Genomic DNA, 15,713 nt, shown 5'->3' with positions numbered 1-15,713 from the left:
CTAGAAATGCAAAAAGTTTGTCTACTTTTTTAGTTATTCTATATCATTTCCCAAACTGAAAATACAGTTCGGATAAACATAAGCAGAATGGTGATGTAGATGCAGAAGCATCCAACCAAGGATTATTTCTTTACAAATATGTGCAATACAAAACTTACCAACAGACCCTGCAGCTATATGGTTATGCTTTTAAGTTACAGACAGTTGTAAGCTGTATGTGTGCATACACTCATACAGCTTACAACTGTCTGTATATGTCATGTATATATGTAATATATATACATATCAGGCTGGCTTTCACACATGCATTTCTCTGTTGTAAAAAGAGTAATATAAAATATCTGACAGAAGGGAGCAGAGGAGAGTTGGTTTTTTCTCCTGTTTGAAATCTCTCTTGCGCTTACAGGAATGCCAAGGTACAGAATAGGAGTGCAATGTAGATACGGTAGTTGCCATGCCAAATAGTGAACAGACACACGTGAAGGGCAGAGGGAGTTAAGGGAAGCAGGCAGATTAGGAGTGGGTCATGATTTGAGATTAATGGTGATCTCCCATGTCCAGTAGGAGACAGATGCAACAGCAGCTGAAACCTATCTTCTTATAGCTTTCTGCAGAGGGATGGGTTAAAAATCAAAGCTGAAAGGGTAAAAATGGTAGTTTCCACACCTAGAAGTGGAGCTCCTGTCAGTGCTTTTCTGCCATACACCACATAATATGCCACAGTAGCGGTAACTTCCACCCATGCCACCATCCTGTCCTTGCCCAACTACATCACACAATAATGAAACTGGACCCTCACCTTGCTGGGCCATTGCTACTGTGCTCCATCTTCCCTATCTTGCTCCTTCATTTCCAGAGTCCTGGGCACATCCAGAGGGATTATAGCTCTCAGTGTATCAGTTTCACCTTACTCATTCACCTCAGAGTTCCACCTTCCTAAAGGCAGGAATAGCCCAAGTCCGTAGTCCTCCTCTAAAATCGCTTGAGTTGTCCAAGAACTAGATAAATGTAGACACTCTTCATAGGATGGGCTAGTTCAGGTAATGCACTGGTGTAAAAGTTTCTCCAGGGATTTGTTAGGCTAAGAAAAATGCTGTTGGTATAGCAGTGTGTGCAAGCAGAGGCTGCAGCTCTGAACTCTCGCCCTGATTTTAATCTCATCAGAATGTGAATTCATGGCACGATCCTGCTTGCATCTGAAACTATGCAGACAGAGCCTGGCAACCGCACAGCTTCACAGAAGTCAGAGAAGTGTATACACTGAAGTATGTCAGCAATTATTCAGTCACAGGTATTTGTAAAATTTGTGAGTATTTTTTTCTAGTTACCCTCAAACACATGCATACCTCACACTAGACATATCTTGAGCATAAAGTTATGCAGTAGAGGTAATTTTTCATGCATTAGTTTCTTCATGAATTTATATTTCTTTGTTTTCTTCCACATATGTAAACCTTGTAACTGAAAACCTGTAAAGGAAGCTTATTTCTTCTTATTATATTTCTGTATCATAATATATTCTTAGCAAGGAGAACGGAAAAAATATATATAAAATTAATGTGGTGCATAATTAAGGATTAAAGTAGCAACAAAAAAACCCTACATGAAAATGTGTGGATCACAAAAAAATTATAAATAAAATTTTATTTGTCTTTTATGACAACTTAGGAATCTCAATATCTTTGTTTCAATATACTAAACAGTAATTTCCTTTTGAGAGTAAGAAAAACATGAAATAATAATGTATTCACTACTTTGACATTATCTTCTTATTTTCAGTACTGTACAAACATGCATTAAAAAGTAAAAACAGAACTGTTACAGAAATTTATTCAAATTAATAGATTAGACTAAAATAAATAGTCTTAAGGATGTGCAATGAATGTAATGGGTTTGTGTTTATCTAAATACATATGTTGTGCATATATATGTATTATATGTATGCGTGTGTATATACATGTACATATAAACTTTGCAACATGGAATATTACACAAAACCTATTTGCTTTAATGCTTAATGACACGAATGTCTAATGAGATGCACAATGCAACACATATGATTACAAGATATGCTTCTGTCTTTGTAAATTAAAAAACTGCCTTGTGATAAAGGAAATATGAAAAAACAATATATTGATAACTATAAAGTTGATTTAATCTTTAATGGATTATTAGAACACTTTATTGAATTCTACAAAAGAAGAATATAAAAATAAGCTTACCTGTATGAATATTCCTGAATTATTTTTGAAATAAACCGAGTAATACAGTATATTTCCATTAGGCTTTTGAGGAGGAGACCAGAATAGCATTATTGATGTGGAAGTAAGGTTTCTATACACAACAGCTTTCGGTGGATCACTTGGTGCTGGAAAAAATGTTAAGTTTTAGCATACCTAACTCAAGGTTTTGTACATTTTAATGCCAAAGAAACATCCACAACATCCTATGTCAAATTAAATGTGTTTCTGATTACGGTATAAAAACTGCTTCTGGAAATGATGAAATAAAATAGTAGATATAAGTACATTTTTAAACCCCTATTTTTTCAGGCACATTTGTATTTAGCTGCATTTACAAACAGATACTCTTCTAGAATTTGTCCTGTACTTACCGGTTTGGACACACGGAAAGTCTAATTTGCAGACATGGAAGTTGACTGAGTTAGGCCTCTATGCTCCATATATAGTTAATAGGAAAAAAAAGGATTTGTTTTAGAAAACCTAAATTAAGAGTCTTGTTCTCTCTTTGCTGATTATAAACAGAATTTAGGCTACCAACTCATGTAAGTAAACCAGATACTTAGGCTTGGACAGTATGATAATTTCTGTTTTCTCCTCTTTCCTCAGCCTATTAAACATGCAGGAAGGACTCTGTAAGTCTTCTTCAATTAGCCTGTCCTCCTATCCTGTAAAGAATAGCAGCATGTGGTCCTTCTCAGTAGTACAATGATGTAGGAGACTCAAATTCAGTTCCTTAAGCCAGCTTAAGAGAATTTAAATCCATATTTCTTGCCATCCAAGAAAGTGCTCTGCACAACATGCAGTAAAGTAGTGAACACTGTAAGTTATCTTATCTCTCTTGCTTTGTGCTGTTCTAGTTTGTATAAAATACTGACGTATTAATTGGAAGGGGAACTCCAGGATCAGTTCCTAAAAATCCTGCCCTAAAAAGTCAGTTCATGTTTCCATAACAGCTTCAATAGCAAAGACTGGGAATACCTACAACCTGATGATTTAGACAGTCTTTTGAGGGATGGCTTGGATAGACGCTAATCCTGCCAGTGATTGTGTGTTGGGAAGTCAGTTCATCTATGCGGGATGATTCTGAAATAGGCCTGCATCTATCCATTTTGGAACAGATTGGAGCAATATAATTGATGGGAAAACCAGAAACAATAACTAAACTGAATGACTTTCAAAGCACAGTATATAGTGTGATCATTTATAAAAGTCATCAACCATGTTGGAAGTATAAAATCATTAAGATAGAACAACCAAATCAGTGTACATTTACAGATTTAATTTTCAAATTAAAACCATTTCAGACTTGTGAGAGAGACTCTAAAGAGTATTTTCCCTATCAGAAGTCATGCCACAGCAAGACAAAGCAAAGAGCTATTAAAATATATTATAAAATTAATTTGATTTATTTCAAAATTTAAAATTAAATTATTTTAATCTTACCTGTCTTGAAGGGAAATGCAAAGTTTTGATCCGTAAACTAACAGAAATACCCACCATAATTTTATAAAGCCATAGATATGTGTACACACACAGACAGAGACATACACAAACAGTTAGAATGTCTCTTCTTGACCAGTCAAATGCCACTTCTACTTCAGTAGCTTTATTAACTTAAATAAGGCTGACAGAAATTTAAGGCTGAATGAAATTTAAGATTCATACTATACATAAGCTTACCTCCTTCAGAAGTTATGAATGTTATAGTATCACTTTTTATGTTGCCATCTCCAAATCTTGTACTTGCTGTTAGGTAAGCACTATACTCATAGTTATTTTCCAGGTCTGTGAACTGCAATGATGTTTCTGTTACATTAACACTCCTTTTTGACGTTTTATTCCTAAAGAAAAAGTATGTTATTAATTATATATACACACCATTTCTGTATGTATACAACTGTGGCATATGATATAAAATTGAAAAATGCAAAATTGTGGTAAACACAAATATTTTAGGCTTTAAAAAAAGACTGGGATAACTTTTGTCTTTTATGCTGAAAAGCTCACTTTTGTACTGTGGCATCACAATAGGGCTCTTAATTTTGCTTTAAAAACCCCCTCCACATAAATATATTTGTAAATTACATCAGCAAAGACAATGATTATATGGAATATCAAGGAGGAGCATGTCCATCTAGTAACTGCTATCAAATGGTTATGTGGTACCCTTGGGAAGGACACAGTAGGGCATAACTAAACTGTCTCCCTGGACAGGAATAGCGAAATATAAAAAGATTATAGCAGGGAGCATGCCCTACTGTGACTCTGTGAAATTGGTCAGAAGGCTGAAGTTATAAATGGAATAATAGAAGATGATATGGAACAGGAATTAGCTGGTGCTGAGTTAATTCTGGTGGAATGTAGCAGGGGATCAGAATGGAACTCTAGTCAGGTCAAAACCCGCCTAGAAAGACTGTAAGATGTAACATTAATAAAACACTGGTATTAGCATAGGTATGAAATGATTATCAGAAAGTAAAATAAGATACAGAAATAACTAACTTGAACTCAAAATGTCTGCTATTCCTCATTAAATTAATTTAATCTTTTATGAAAAAAATAGCAGGAAAAAGAGCTAGCTAATATTCCATTCCTGCAAAGATTTCTGTATGAGTGGGTGCCCTGTGTCTTTAATGCGATTTCATACAGGGATGATAATTTGACAAGTAAACCCAAATATCTTGCTCCAGGAGTTACAGTGGAGCTCTTCACAAACAAGAGAATGAGTTCTAATTCTAAAGAAAAGGGAAAGGCTGATTCAAAATTATTAGATGGGCTGATTTTCACCCTTTGATAAATGAATGAACGTCCATTAGCAAAGATCACCATCTGATACTCCTGAAATAAAGTTACATTAACAAACAATTGGAATGAGAAAATGTATGAGAATTAAAAAACTAAATGCTCCCTATCCTTTTCAGATTTTGAGTGAAATGTCTCTTGACATGGGAAATGCTCTTGGTAACAGAGAAAGTTAACAACATTTACATTTTTCCCAAACTTCTGACATTTTGAATAGTCAGTAAAGAGATACAAAAGGTTGCAGCTGCAGTTATCAAATTCTATACATAGAAAAGACATCTTTTCTTGGATCTTTGCCTGATATATTCTTAGTATGGAAAAACATAGCTGGTTATAATTTCTCTAAGAAGAAAATCCACAGCTTAGGGCTGCAAACACTTCTACTCTGAGTAATTGCATTCTTACAACATCTTATTTGCCAAAAAACGTTTCCACAATCAGGCATAGTTAGGAAGAAGAACAACAGCTTGGGATGCTTAAAGAAAAGTTGGGTTTCTGTTTAGAAACACCTGAGATTGCAATCAAAATAATAAGAAAACACTGATCAAAGTGAGTGCAGTCTTCACAGACAATGAGAAAGAAAGGACCTAGCAGAATAAGCTAAGTCAAGGAATTTTAATGAAGAACAATAATATTAAGTTTTAAATGAGATCTTTCAGAAACCCAGACAAAAGAGGTTCTAAGAAATTGCATACTTTCACTTGACAAAGACAAGTACCATATTTTCTTAAAAATCTGTACCTCAAAGTAGGTCTAGTCAGTAATTATCTCACAAAAATTTGCTGAACAGGATAATGCCAAAAGACAATAGCTATATAAAAGTTCAGCAATTTTGTTAATATGCCTTTAATACTCTAGAATTGCAGACTCAGGGAGTATGAGTTTGTAGACTCAAGGCACGCAGAAAGTTGCTTTGCTACCTGCTAGCACCCAAAACCACCTTGTCCTGTGACAAATTCCATGAAGATAACAGCAAGGAAAACATTACAGATATTACCCTTTCTATTCTAGTAGTTGTGGATTCTTGTTCCCAATCCATTAAAGAAAGGTTACCAAATTCTCTATAGCTGTTGCAATATATTTAAGAGAAGGAACATTTAAACATTTGTATTAACCTTCCTCTTTCTGCTTTATTGAGAAGCTCTGGGTTTAACAATCTCCCAAAAAATATATTGAATGCCTCCCAAAAGCAGTAACTATGGCACGGCAGTTTGCCTTGTCAAATCTCACCCTGCAATGCTTCTTATGAAATTGTATAGACAATTCTGTTAAATACTTAAAATTCCTCTCCTTTCCCCCTCCCCCCCCCCAAAAAAAACCCAAAACCCTCCAAGGAAGGAGTGAAGTTGTGGCCCCTTTGAAGGCAACGGGAGTTTTTCTCCAATGTCCTTCCCTCAAGATGATACCTAATGCCTCTCTAATTTTAGATATGGCACAGTAAGGACAGATAAGACAGAGCAAAGAGAATATGGAAAGAAAAAGGACAAGGCTTAATGCAAAAAGTTATGTGGTTGCTTAATTCAAATATTTAGAAAGATGGATCAAATAACAGTTTTTAAAAAATAATTCTTACTAACTCATTTGTCATAACAAAAGCAGTAATTTTTAAGGCAATATAAGGATGAAAAGTCGTATAGCCTCAAGTCTTTGAACATAGCCTGTATCAAAATCATAATCCTTATCATGAAGTAACTCTTTCCTAACTATAGGATAGTCTTTAATTTAATGGTTTTTGTGGTTAAAGAGCACCAGACCTTGCCAATATAGTAGAAGTAACAAGACAAGCCAAATTTAACTTTTCTGGAAAGAAGAGCTCACTCCTGTTCACTTTATTACCGACTTACCTAGAAGCTATAATTAAAAAAAAAATTCAATAGGAACTGAGGCCAAGTCCTACCCCAAAACTGTCAAGTAACATTGAAATAATAAATGTAAGCTCAATAGTAGTGTGTTTATAACAGCTGATTTGCACATCTGGTTCACATCTTACAAGGTGCACATTAGGATTTGCTTCCTGCACCTTAGTAGCGGCAATAAAATGGTACTGCATAAATGCAATATATTAAAAGTGATCAATAACAAAATCTTTTCACTCCCAGTAGAAGTTATACATAGATCTTTGAAGAGATGCCACATCACTAGACCAAACTATGTTATGCAGAGAATAGGACAGAAGCTGCAAGTTTTAAAGTGGCAAAACTCCTTTTTAAAGGTGAAAAAAGATCCCAGGAGGGACGACAGGAAAAAAAAAATAGGGAAAATGAAAGGATAGAAAGAAAAAAAAAAACCCTCAGTAAATGAAAAATATCTGTTAAAAAATACTCATTTGCTATGAATATAATAAATACAAAATATAACAGTAGACATAAATGATAGACTGATAGCACATACAAAGACTCTTAACATTGCTCTTACACACTTTCTACAAAAGGAAGCAATATTTCTCTATTTTAAGCCTATTTCAGATCTCCTTGACAATTTAGCATAGGCTTGTGCCCTGCCTTACAATAGGCCTAACCAGAATATAATGAAAACAGTCACCATGCTCTAATTTAAATTTGAATTCATTTACCATAACATAAACTTTAGAAAAATGTTGAAAATGCTTACAAAACATTTAATACCCCAATTTTCAGCTACTACATTATATCTGAATTTGTATACACAAAAGGCTAGTATTTTAAAGGCTGGATGAATATTCGTTCTCCAAAAATGTGTAATCAACACATTGTGTAAGAAAAACCTAACATTCCTGATAGGTTACAGATTAATATTTATCCTTAGAACTACTTCCAGAAAATCTTACCAGACGTAAACTGTGTAATAGAGGATAATTCCATTTGGCTCCAGCGGAGGTTTCCATGACAACTTCACAGTGACACCCGACAACTGTTTTACGGAGAGGGATTCTGGAGGAGAACTCGGAGCTATAAAATGAGAGAACAGGACACAACATCTTGTTAAACAGCTAAGATCGATGGGATATGCAGCATCCTTAAATAGGTTTTTAATTATTTGTGATGGAGATCAGCTTTGTACTACACCGGTACAGTATCCATCAACTAATGTTAAGGCACAGCTTCTTTTCCTTTTTCTGACAGATGATAAAAGAACATTTTGCATGGTGGTGTTAGAACATCTGTTTCTGTGATTCAATGGAAAAAGTACTTCATGAGAAAACAGAGCAACGGGTAGGTCACAGTGATTCACCTACTGTCCAAGTACATTGCTGTAATTTTTTTTCCCCCTTCTAATAAAAGCAAGAGCTTTATAGGTATGAACACATGTAAAATATAGCAAAATAGTTCCCCTGAGGAAAATGAGATGCTGTAAAGAATTATACAAAGCATCAAAAGGTGGAAAAATGGATAAGCATGGCATTGAGAGATGATAAAAATGTGGGATACTAGGCAGCGGTAAAATCTTTTCACTCCATCAAATAAGGACCACATTCATACATTTAACATGTCACAAGGGCAAATATAAAGATAGGGATTGACTGAGACCCTTAAAATTCATTTTAAGATGAACTCTACATGACACCATATCACAACTGTGTAGGGAAACAACGTAAGTAAATGAAAATGTTAGACCATGTTTGATTTAATTCTAAAGTTCATATAAATATTGCTGAGGAAAAATATACCCATGTATGCATAAGTGATACTGCTTTGTATTAGCATGTTATTGAGAAGTAAATCTTCTTCTTCATCTTGATTCATGGATATATGTATCACTATGAAGTAATATTAGAATTACTTTTGTTTTTCTCAAATTAAACCAAAGAGCATCATGCACTAAAAATTCAGGTCATAGCTGTAGTCATGCATGAAAATTGAGAATATGAGCATAGCTATTAGCAAATCTATGAAACATTTGGTCTGAACCTTGGAACACTGTGTTCCTGTGAATAAAGAACATGTGGTGTATTATAAATATTGTTGTTTTTCAGTTGTTGTTCCCTCTTTCACTATCTCAAAAGTTGGCATAAAGGTTTTAGAACTCTACATTTAAGAAAAAAAATATTTTTCATGAACAAAGGTTCACTGAATTCAGTGAATGTCTGTGTTTACTAAAGAAAAATGGTGACAGCTGTATTTAGTGTTTTACTTGTTATATTATCCTCAGTGGCTATATTAAAAAAGATCTCTCATACTGTGAATATCATGTCTTTTTAGCATGTCTAGTTCATTCTACAGTTCTTATTCAGAGGATATTTTTTGCTAAAGAATAGAATCTACATTGCTCTAAATAAAATTACTCTATGCAAAAGATGTATTTATCCAAATTAGCTGTTCCCAGTGTGCTCCAGCAACATTACTCTTGAGCAAAGGTGTATTACTGACAGTGTGAATGTAAGCCCATCAACATCTTGGAGATTTGCAAGACCTATTATCATCAAAAGCTGGATCTTAGGCACGTCAGTGCTCCCTAAAACATGAAAAGAGACTTAATTTGGGAATGGCTGGTGGGATGTTTGTGTCAATGCTGCTTTAGTCCAGGTTCCCAGAGACCTCCTCCCTAAGCAATGGAGAGGGACACACACAGGTTCCTCCAAAATGTGATTCACAGCACCTAAGTTAAGATTCTGCTTTGAATTTTTTTCAGGATTTCCTCTCCAGAAACTATAGAGGGGACCAGTACTACTAAACTGGGTACAAATATCATTTTAAGGTTCCTCTGCTGATTTGTGACCTACTGTACTAATTAGCAGAGCATGCAATGACTCTGTTCTATCAGCCTGCAGTGCAGAACACTCCCCTGTTCAATTTGGAAGTCCAGTACTACAGATGATGGACTTTGATCATTTTCATAATATTTTACATCTATATATATGTATATAGATGTAATTTTACATCTATATTTGTAGATGTATAGATATATAGATATAAATTACATATATAGTTGTAATAGATATAAATTACATATAAAGATGTTACATATATAGATGTATAGATGTTACATATATAGATGTATAGATATAAATTACACATATAGATGTATACATCTATATATGTAATTTTACATCTATATATATGTATCTGTACATGTAGCTGTTTAGAAGAATCAAAAAATCTCCAAACAAAAGAACCAGAAATGTCCCTGGACCATTCAAGCTGCCTTTTGGTTGTTTTCCCTTTCTCCAGCTCTCACATGTCTGCAGAACCAAACACAATATTTAATTCTACCATGTGGTGTATTACATTAAAATAATATTAGTAAATTAAGATTCTTCAAATTCATAAGACATTGGTAAGACCAAACGTCCATGCGCAGCAATTGTGCCATTTCACATACCTTGTACTGATAAATATATTAAATAACAGATAGATAGATAGATGCATATGTTTGTGTGTAGATAGACACAGATATAAATAGAGAGCTATAATTGCAAAAACGTATATAAAACATAGAAAAATATGAAGCGTAAGATTAGTTTAAGACTACAGGCAGACAATGATACATTGCAACTTCTGTTCTGACTTACCATCTTCATCAGTCAGTATACGCAGAGGTGCACTACGAAGGCCCTCCCCCACTGTAGTACTAGCAGACACTTCTACAGTATATTCTGTATATTTCTTTAAATCTAAATAAAGAAGAAGAATTCAGTAAACCAACCATTTGGTGGGCCAAATTAGGTTTTTTAATGGACCATAAGTAGTTTTGAAGCGCTGAATAGGCCCATCACTTACACTGATCTGTCTTTAGACTGAAGCATTAGGAAAACTTGAACACAAAGTATTCTTCATGAACAAAAGAAGGGGCAAAGCCCTAATTACCAGTTTATACTTCATATTCCTAGAATGCTTTACAGTTTGTCCTTTCCTGTACTCTGAAAATTTACTGGTTAAGGTACTGAACTTCCAGCATTAACTGCTGTGTCATGCCTCAGTAATAATGACAGAACATAGAAAAAGATGCAAAGGTGAGTGGAAAGGGAAGTATTTATTTTTATCCAGAATAAGATCAGAAAGATACATAGGTGACTTCAGTGTTTACTTTGTTACAATGATAGATATGCAAAGAAATCTATTGAAGGTCCTTGTACTTTAAACATCTAAAACATAATGAGATATATGTTAGACTCTATACGGATTGTGGCCCATTCCACCACATTACTGCAGGACACAACAGGCTACTTCTCAGGACAAGTAGCATATAACTTTATGTAAGGACAACAAGGATCATGTCCAACCAATGAACTAATTGATCTGCATCACTCTGCTGATCCCTTCTCAGAACAATTTACAGTTGCTATAAGTTCCAGATCATTATATACTGGCCTGTAATACGTAGTGTCAGAAGAGTAGTGTTTATGACTCTTTGTTCGGTTCCATTAGTCCTCTTGAGATATATTGTGTAGGTCTGTATGATTCCATTGGGAATGGATGGTGGAAAAAATGATAATTCAATTTCCATGGATGAGATGTTCCTATAGGTTATGTTTTCTGGTGCAGAATCAGGAACTAGAAGACAAAATTTAGACTCACAGAAGATTCCAGTCAGTTTATTGATTTGTTAAGCATTTTCTTAAACTGGTTTAAATGAAACACATTGTAAACATTTTTATTTTTATTTTTATCCTATTTTTTTGTACAAAATAGATTTTAAAAGAGGCTGAATAGGAAGATCAAAAACACATGACAGACACACACTGTAACAAGGTACGGGTCATTCTTTAAAAAAAAAAAAAAAATGGATGGAAATCACCTTAACATGCCAGATAAAAAAGTCTGGATCATGATGCTAAAGTTTCCTTCTAAGAGCCCATAACTATCACTGCAATCTTCCAAGTTAGCTATTGTTAGGAGATTTTCCATGTTGTACTGCCGTAATTTACACCTTGTATCAGCAACCTGCATTTTCTTCCTTTTCCCTGGGTGTTCTATACAAACTGTATGAATACTTTTGTATTGTATGAAAGGGAAAAACAAAGGGAGCCTAACATATTGGTGTAAGGGCCCTGAGAGCATCCCCCCTCCTGGAGGTTTGGCTGCTGGGGCTCAGGGCCAGCTTAGCAATAGCGTAGCCGAGGGTCACTCCTCGCTGGTGACATGCTCCCAGGCAATGCTGCAGTGAGGCTGCAGCCAGGGTTGACCACTGGCCTCTGAGAGCTGCTTTCAGCTGGGCTCTTGTGCTTTCTCCTTGTCTGAGCTACATCTCCTGCTGCATTGCTGCCATGTCTGTGCTTGGCCATGGACCCACTGATCTAGTCCCTGACTTGCAGCCGGATGTCACAGCCTGACCTCAGCGTGGCCCCATCACTACAGACCTGCCCAGCTGTCACTAGGCTGTGTCTGACTTGGTTAGTGTCACTGTGCTAACTCACTTTCCTGGCTCGACCTCAGACCTGCCTTGTCACCACGGAGTGTTTGTCCATCTGGACTCCGGGCTGGCCCTGGCTGCCACCCCCAGACCTGCCCTGCTACCTTCACAGGGCGATGGTGGGACAAGTCCTGGCTAGTGAGGTCCCTGCCCCACTGGCCCAGGGACCCCCTTGGCTCTTGGCTCCCCATGCCTTATGGAGCAGCTGGCCCTCGATGTGTCATGACAATTGGATTTTGTGTGTATGTGTCTCTCTGTCCCTAAACAAATACACAAGTATATTTTCCATTATCTAAAATTGGTCTGATAGCATAATATATCTTATTCCAGAAAATCATAATCATACAACGACAGTACAATTTGCCCAAAAGGTCAAGTAAGGCATGGGTATGCTTTAGGATGCCCTAAACATTCTTATAAATGTACTGACATTTGATGAAATTCCACATTCAAAAATATAAATAATTTCTGCTTAAGCAATATCCAGAAAGGGAATAAATGCCATGAGAGGCAGTGAAATCAGCCCACAATTCTGCCTAATTTCATGGTAGAATAGTAACAGAGAACTCCCAAGAGCTCTTCAAACACACCAGCCCATTAATAGGTTGTGTTTCACTCAAAATGCTCTATCCTCCAGATCCTCCCTTGTTTTTATTCTTCTCATCTCAGAAGATGTTTTTGCAGCTTCTCATCTCTATCACAGGCAGCTGGAATTCAAATTTTTGTTCTGAGCCTCAGGGGAGTTAGGCACTGAGAAAGAACTAACTGCCTTAAAATACAACTTAGTTAAAGAGAGCAATAAAAAAGGTTATGCCTAAGGACATTGTATCAGTTCGGCAGGTGCCTACATACCTATGGTATCCGACCAAAAAAAAAATCCTCAAAAGTAGCACAATGTCTTGGCAGAGCTAGCTTGATGCTTCTATTATGACTACTGTTTCATGCAATCTAAAAACTAGGTGTTTATGTCCCCATTCCTTAAGAGCTTGACTTGTTAGGCAGGCCTACACCACAAGTACTTCACACAGGAAAAATCAAAGTTCATTTCAGAAACAAGGAGGAGAAGGAGCTCATAGTGATTCCACTGCGTCTTAACAATCAAGGAGCCAGAGCATCTCCCTGCCCCTTCTGAGAGACATCAGTATGTGCATGTCTTTCCTTACTGAGAAAAATACGATAAACAGAGCATGCTTCCTTCCAGGGCTAGCTCTAGGTATAAAGTAGGAAGTTGTCTGAGGTAGCAAACTGGTGAGGATGGCAAAAGGCCCCCAAAAAAGGATGATCTTCATACCAGTGCTACCTGGATATGGCTGAGTCCTAAAGGAAACTAACCTTCATGTCTGCCTCCCCAGCCACCCTTCATTCCTGAGTCTACAGCTCAACCCAAACCTCCATGTAAACCATTATCCTCAGTATTTTCTCCAATACCTCTCCTGTTTAGCTCCACTGAAAATTTAATGACCCTCTGGTCCATATTATATTTCTTTCCCTACCTTGTCCCACCTTACAGCTACTTATTTATTTCAAGTCTCTTCCTATGCCTTGTTACACCTCTTTAATGTTCATCCTTCCCAACACTCACCTCTAAATTTACTTTCCTTTCTTGGAAAAACTTCATCTACTCTAATCTTCTGCTATTTTGTTTTATCTTTCTCTTCTCCAAAATATTTCTAGTAACATAAACAACTTTGCCTGCTACCAAATAGCACATACCTGCAAATTCTGATTTTTTTAAACCATTAGGATTGAATTCTTATAAAATTTCAGTTCATAACTTGAATTCCAAATTGCACTCACTTTTTGAAACCACTCTTTTCCTACAAAAAATTATTTTCCTGCAAGACACAAGGAATCTTCAAGGACAAACAGTAAAATATATGAAGTCCATCGGGCATAAAACTTCTCACTGTTTTCTTTATTACTTCTTATTCTTCCTTACTATTTCCTTACTTTTGCTTTGTATATAAAAGAGAAAACAGGGTTCAAACTTACTGCTTTGCAAAGCAAACACATACTTATAAAATTAACCTGATCTCCTGGGCATCAAAGGACACCGTAAAGCAGTTGATTGTGGAAAATTTAAATTTTTTTTAAAAAGTATACTCACCAGTTTCAGAAGTTCTCACCAGAAGTGGGAAAGATGACTGATTCCCATGGCCAAGTCTGGTGAATGCCCTTACAGAGATGTTGTAGAGAGTATATGGCTTCATTTTGCTTAGTGATAGACTTGTAGATGAAGCATTTTTAATAAATAAATCATTGGAATCACTGTACAGAACTTCATAGTGAGTTATGAGACCATTAGGCTGCTCAGGTGGTAACCATCTCAGATTTATTTCTGTTGCAGTTACATTTATTAATTCTACATTTTGGGGTGGGGAGTCCGGTTCTGCAATACAGAAATCAAAGGGAAAAAAAAACACTGAGACTTTCAAGTAATTGAATATAGGACCTCATAAACCTATTGGATCCTAACATTTAGATTAGCTAATGGTACCAAAAGGGCGACACTCACTCACTCACTCTCCTTCTCAAAGTCTTACCACATTTTCTCTCAGTCAATTTCTGTATGTCTTCTTTTCCACTCATAAAACCAGGCATCTTTTTGCATCCCAGACTCTTTGGCTTTTCTGGAATTTCTTTTCTCATCCACTTATAAATCTATCCAAAACTGCATTTATTAAGAAAAAAATCTCTTCTGCCTACTGCTCTCATGCAGACTGATCCTTCAAATCCTCTCACTGTCTTCCTCAAATTCAAGTTCTTTAAATTTAGCTGAATGGCATCCTATTGCTTTCTTCTTGAATAACCACCCATCTTATTTGACTCAACCAACCATTGAACCAAGAAAGGGACTGTACACACTGTAACTAAATTCCCTTTAGTTTACTGATACAGCTGCTAATTGATGACCATGAAGACCCCAGCGTAAGTCTCACACGTGCTGGTGTGAAGGTCATGAACAAAACAAGTCCAGCTCCGGGGTACTGTGTTGGCTAAATCTACTGGCAATGTATGAGTTCATGTAACTCCCGTGAGCTAGTAATGCATGCAAGTGTTGAAGGAGTGAGTGGGCTGCACTTATGAATAAAATCAGCTCTGAATGTCAACCTTGATTCCTCTGAAGGCTTCATCACTTCACCCCTGAAATAAACTGTCTATAAATTTTTTTAAAAATGTACTAAGAACCCAGGATTATGCGATTCAGTTTATATACAAATACCTGTATCCAGATATTTCATAATTTATTATGAATTTTTTTGTCCTAGAGGTCTCACAAACCACTTTCATTCCTGATTTCTGAGCCCGTGAATGAAAAGTGTTAACTGTAAACTCTCT

The 15,713-nt window shown here is 36.0% G+C and overlaps 1 protein-coding gene across 1 annotated transcript in view; it reads right to left on the bottom strand.

Moving 5' to 3' along the window:
* Positions 1-15,713, bottom strand: part of PTPRQ (protein tyrosine phosphatase receptor type Q) — a 145,165-nt gene that overhangs the window by 72,045 nt on the left and 57,407 nt on the right. The window contains exons 31-36 of the mRNA XM_075496279.1: positions 14,482-14,763; positions 11,333-11,515; positions 10,534-10,635; positions 7,852-7,972; positions 3,924-4,084; positions 2,223-2,368 (exon numbers count right to left, since the gene is read on the bottom strand). Of these exons, the coding sequence (XP_075352394.1) occupies positions 2,223-2,368; positions 3,924-4,084; positions 7,852-7,972; positions 10,534-10,635; positions 11,333-11,515; positions 14,482-14,763 (995 nt within the window). The remainder of the gene's footprint in view (positions 1-2,222; positions 2,369-3,923; positions 4,085-7,851; positions 7,973-10,533; positions 10,636-11,332; positions 11,516-14,481; positions 14,764-15,713) is intronic.

This window comes from Mycteria americana, chromosome 1 (assembly GCF_035582795.1).
Source record: "Mycteria americana isolate JAX WOST 10 ecotype Jacksonville Zoo and Gardens chromosome 1, USCA_MyAme_1.0, whole genome shotgun sequence".
In the NCBI taxonomy this organism is placed as follows: Eukaryota; Metazoa; Chordata; class Aves; order Ciconiiformes; family Ciconiidae; genus Mycteria; species Mycteria americana.
The sequence above is the reverse complement of the archived record's forward strand: the minus strand, read 5'-3'. Positions and strand labels throughout refer to the sequence as shown.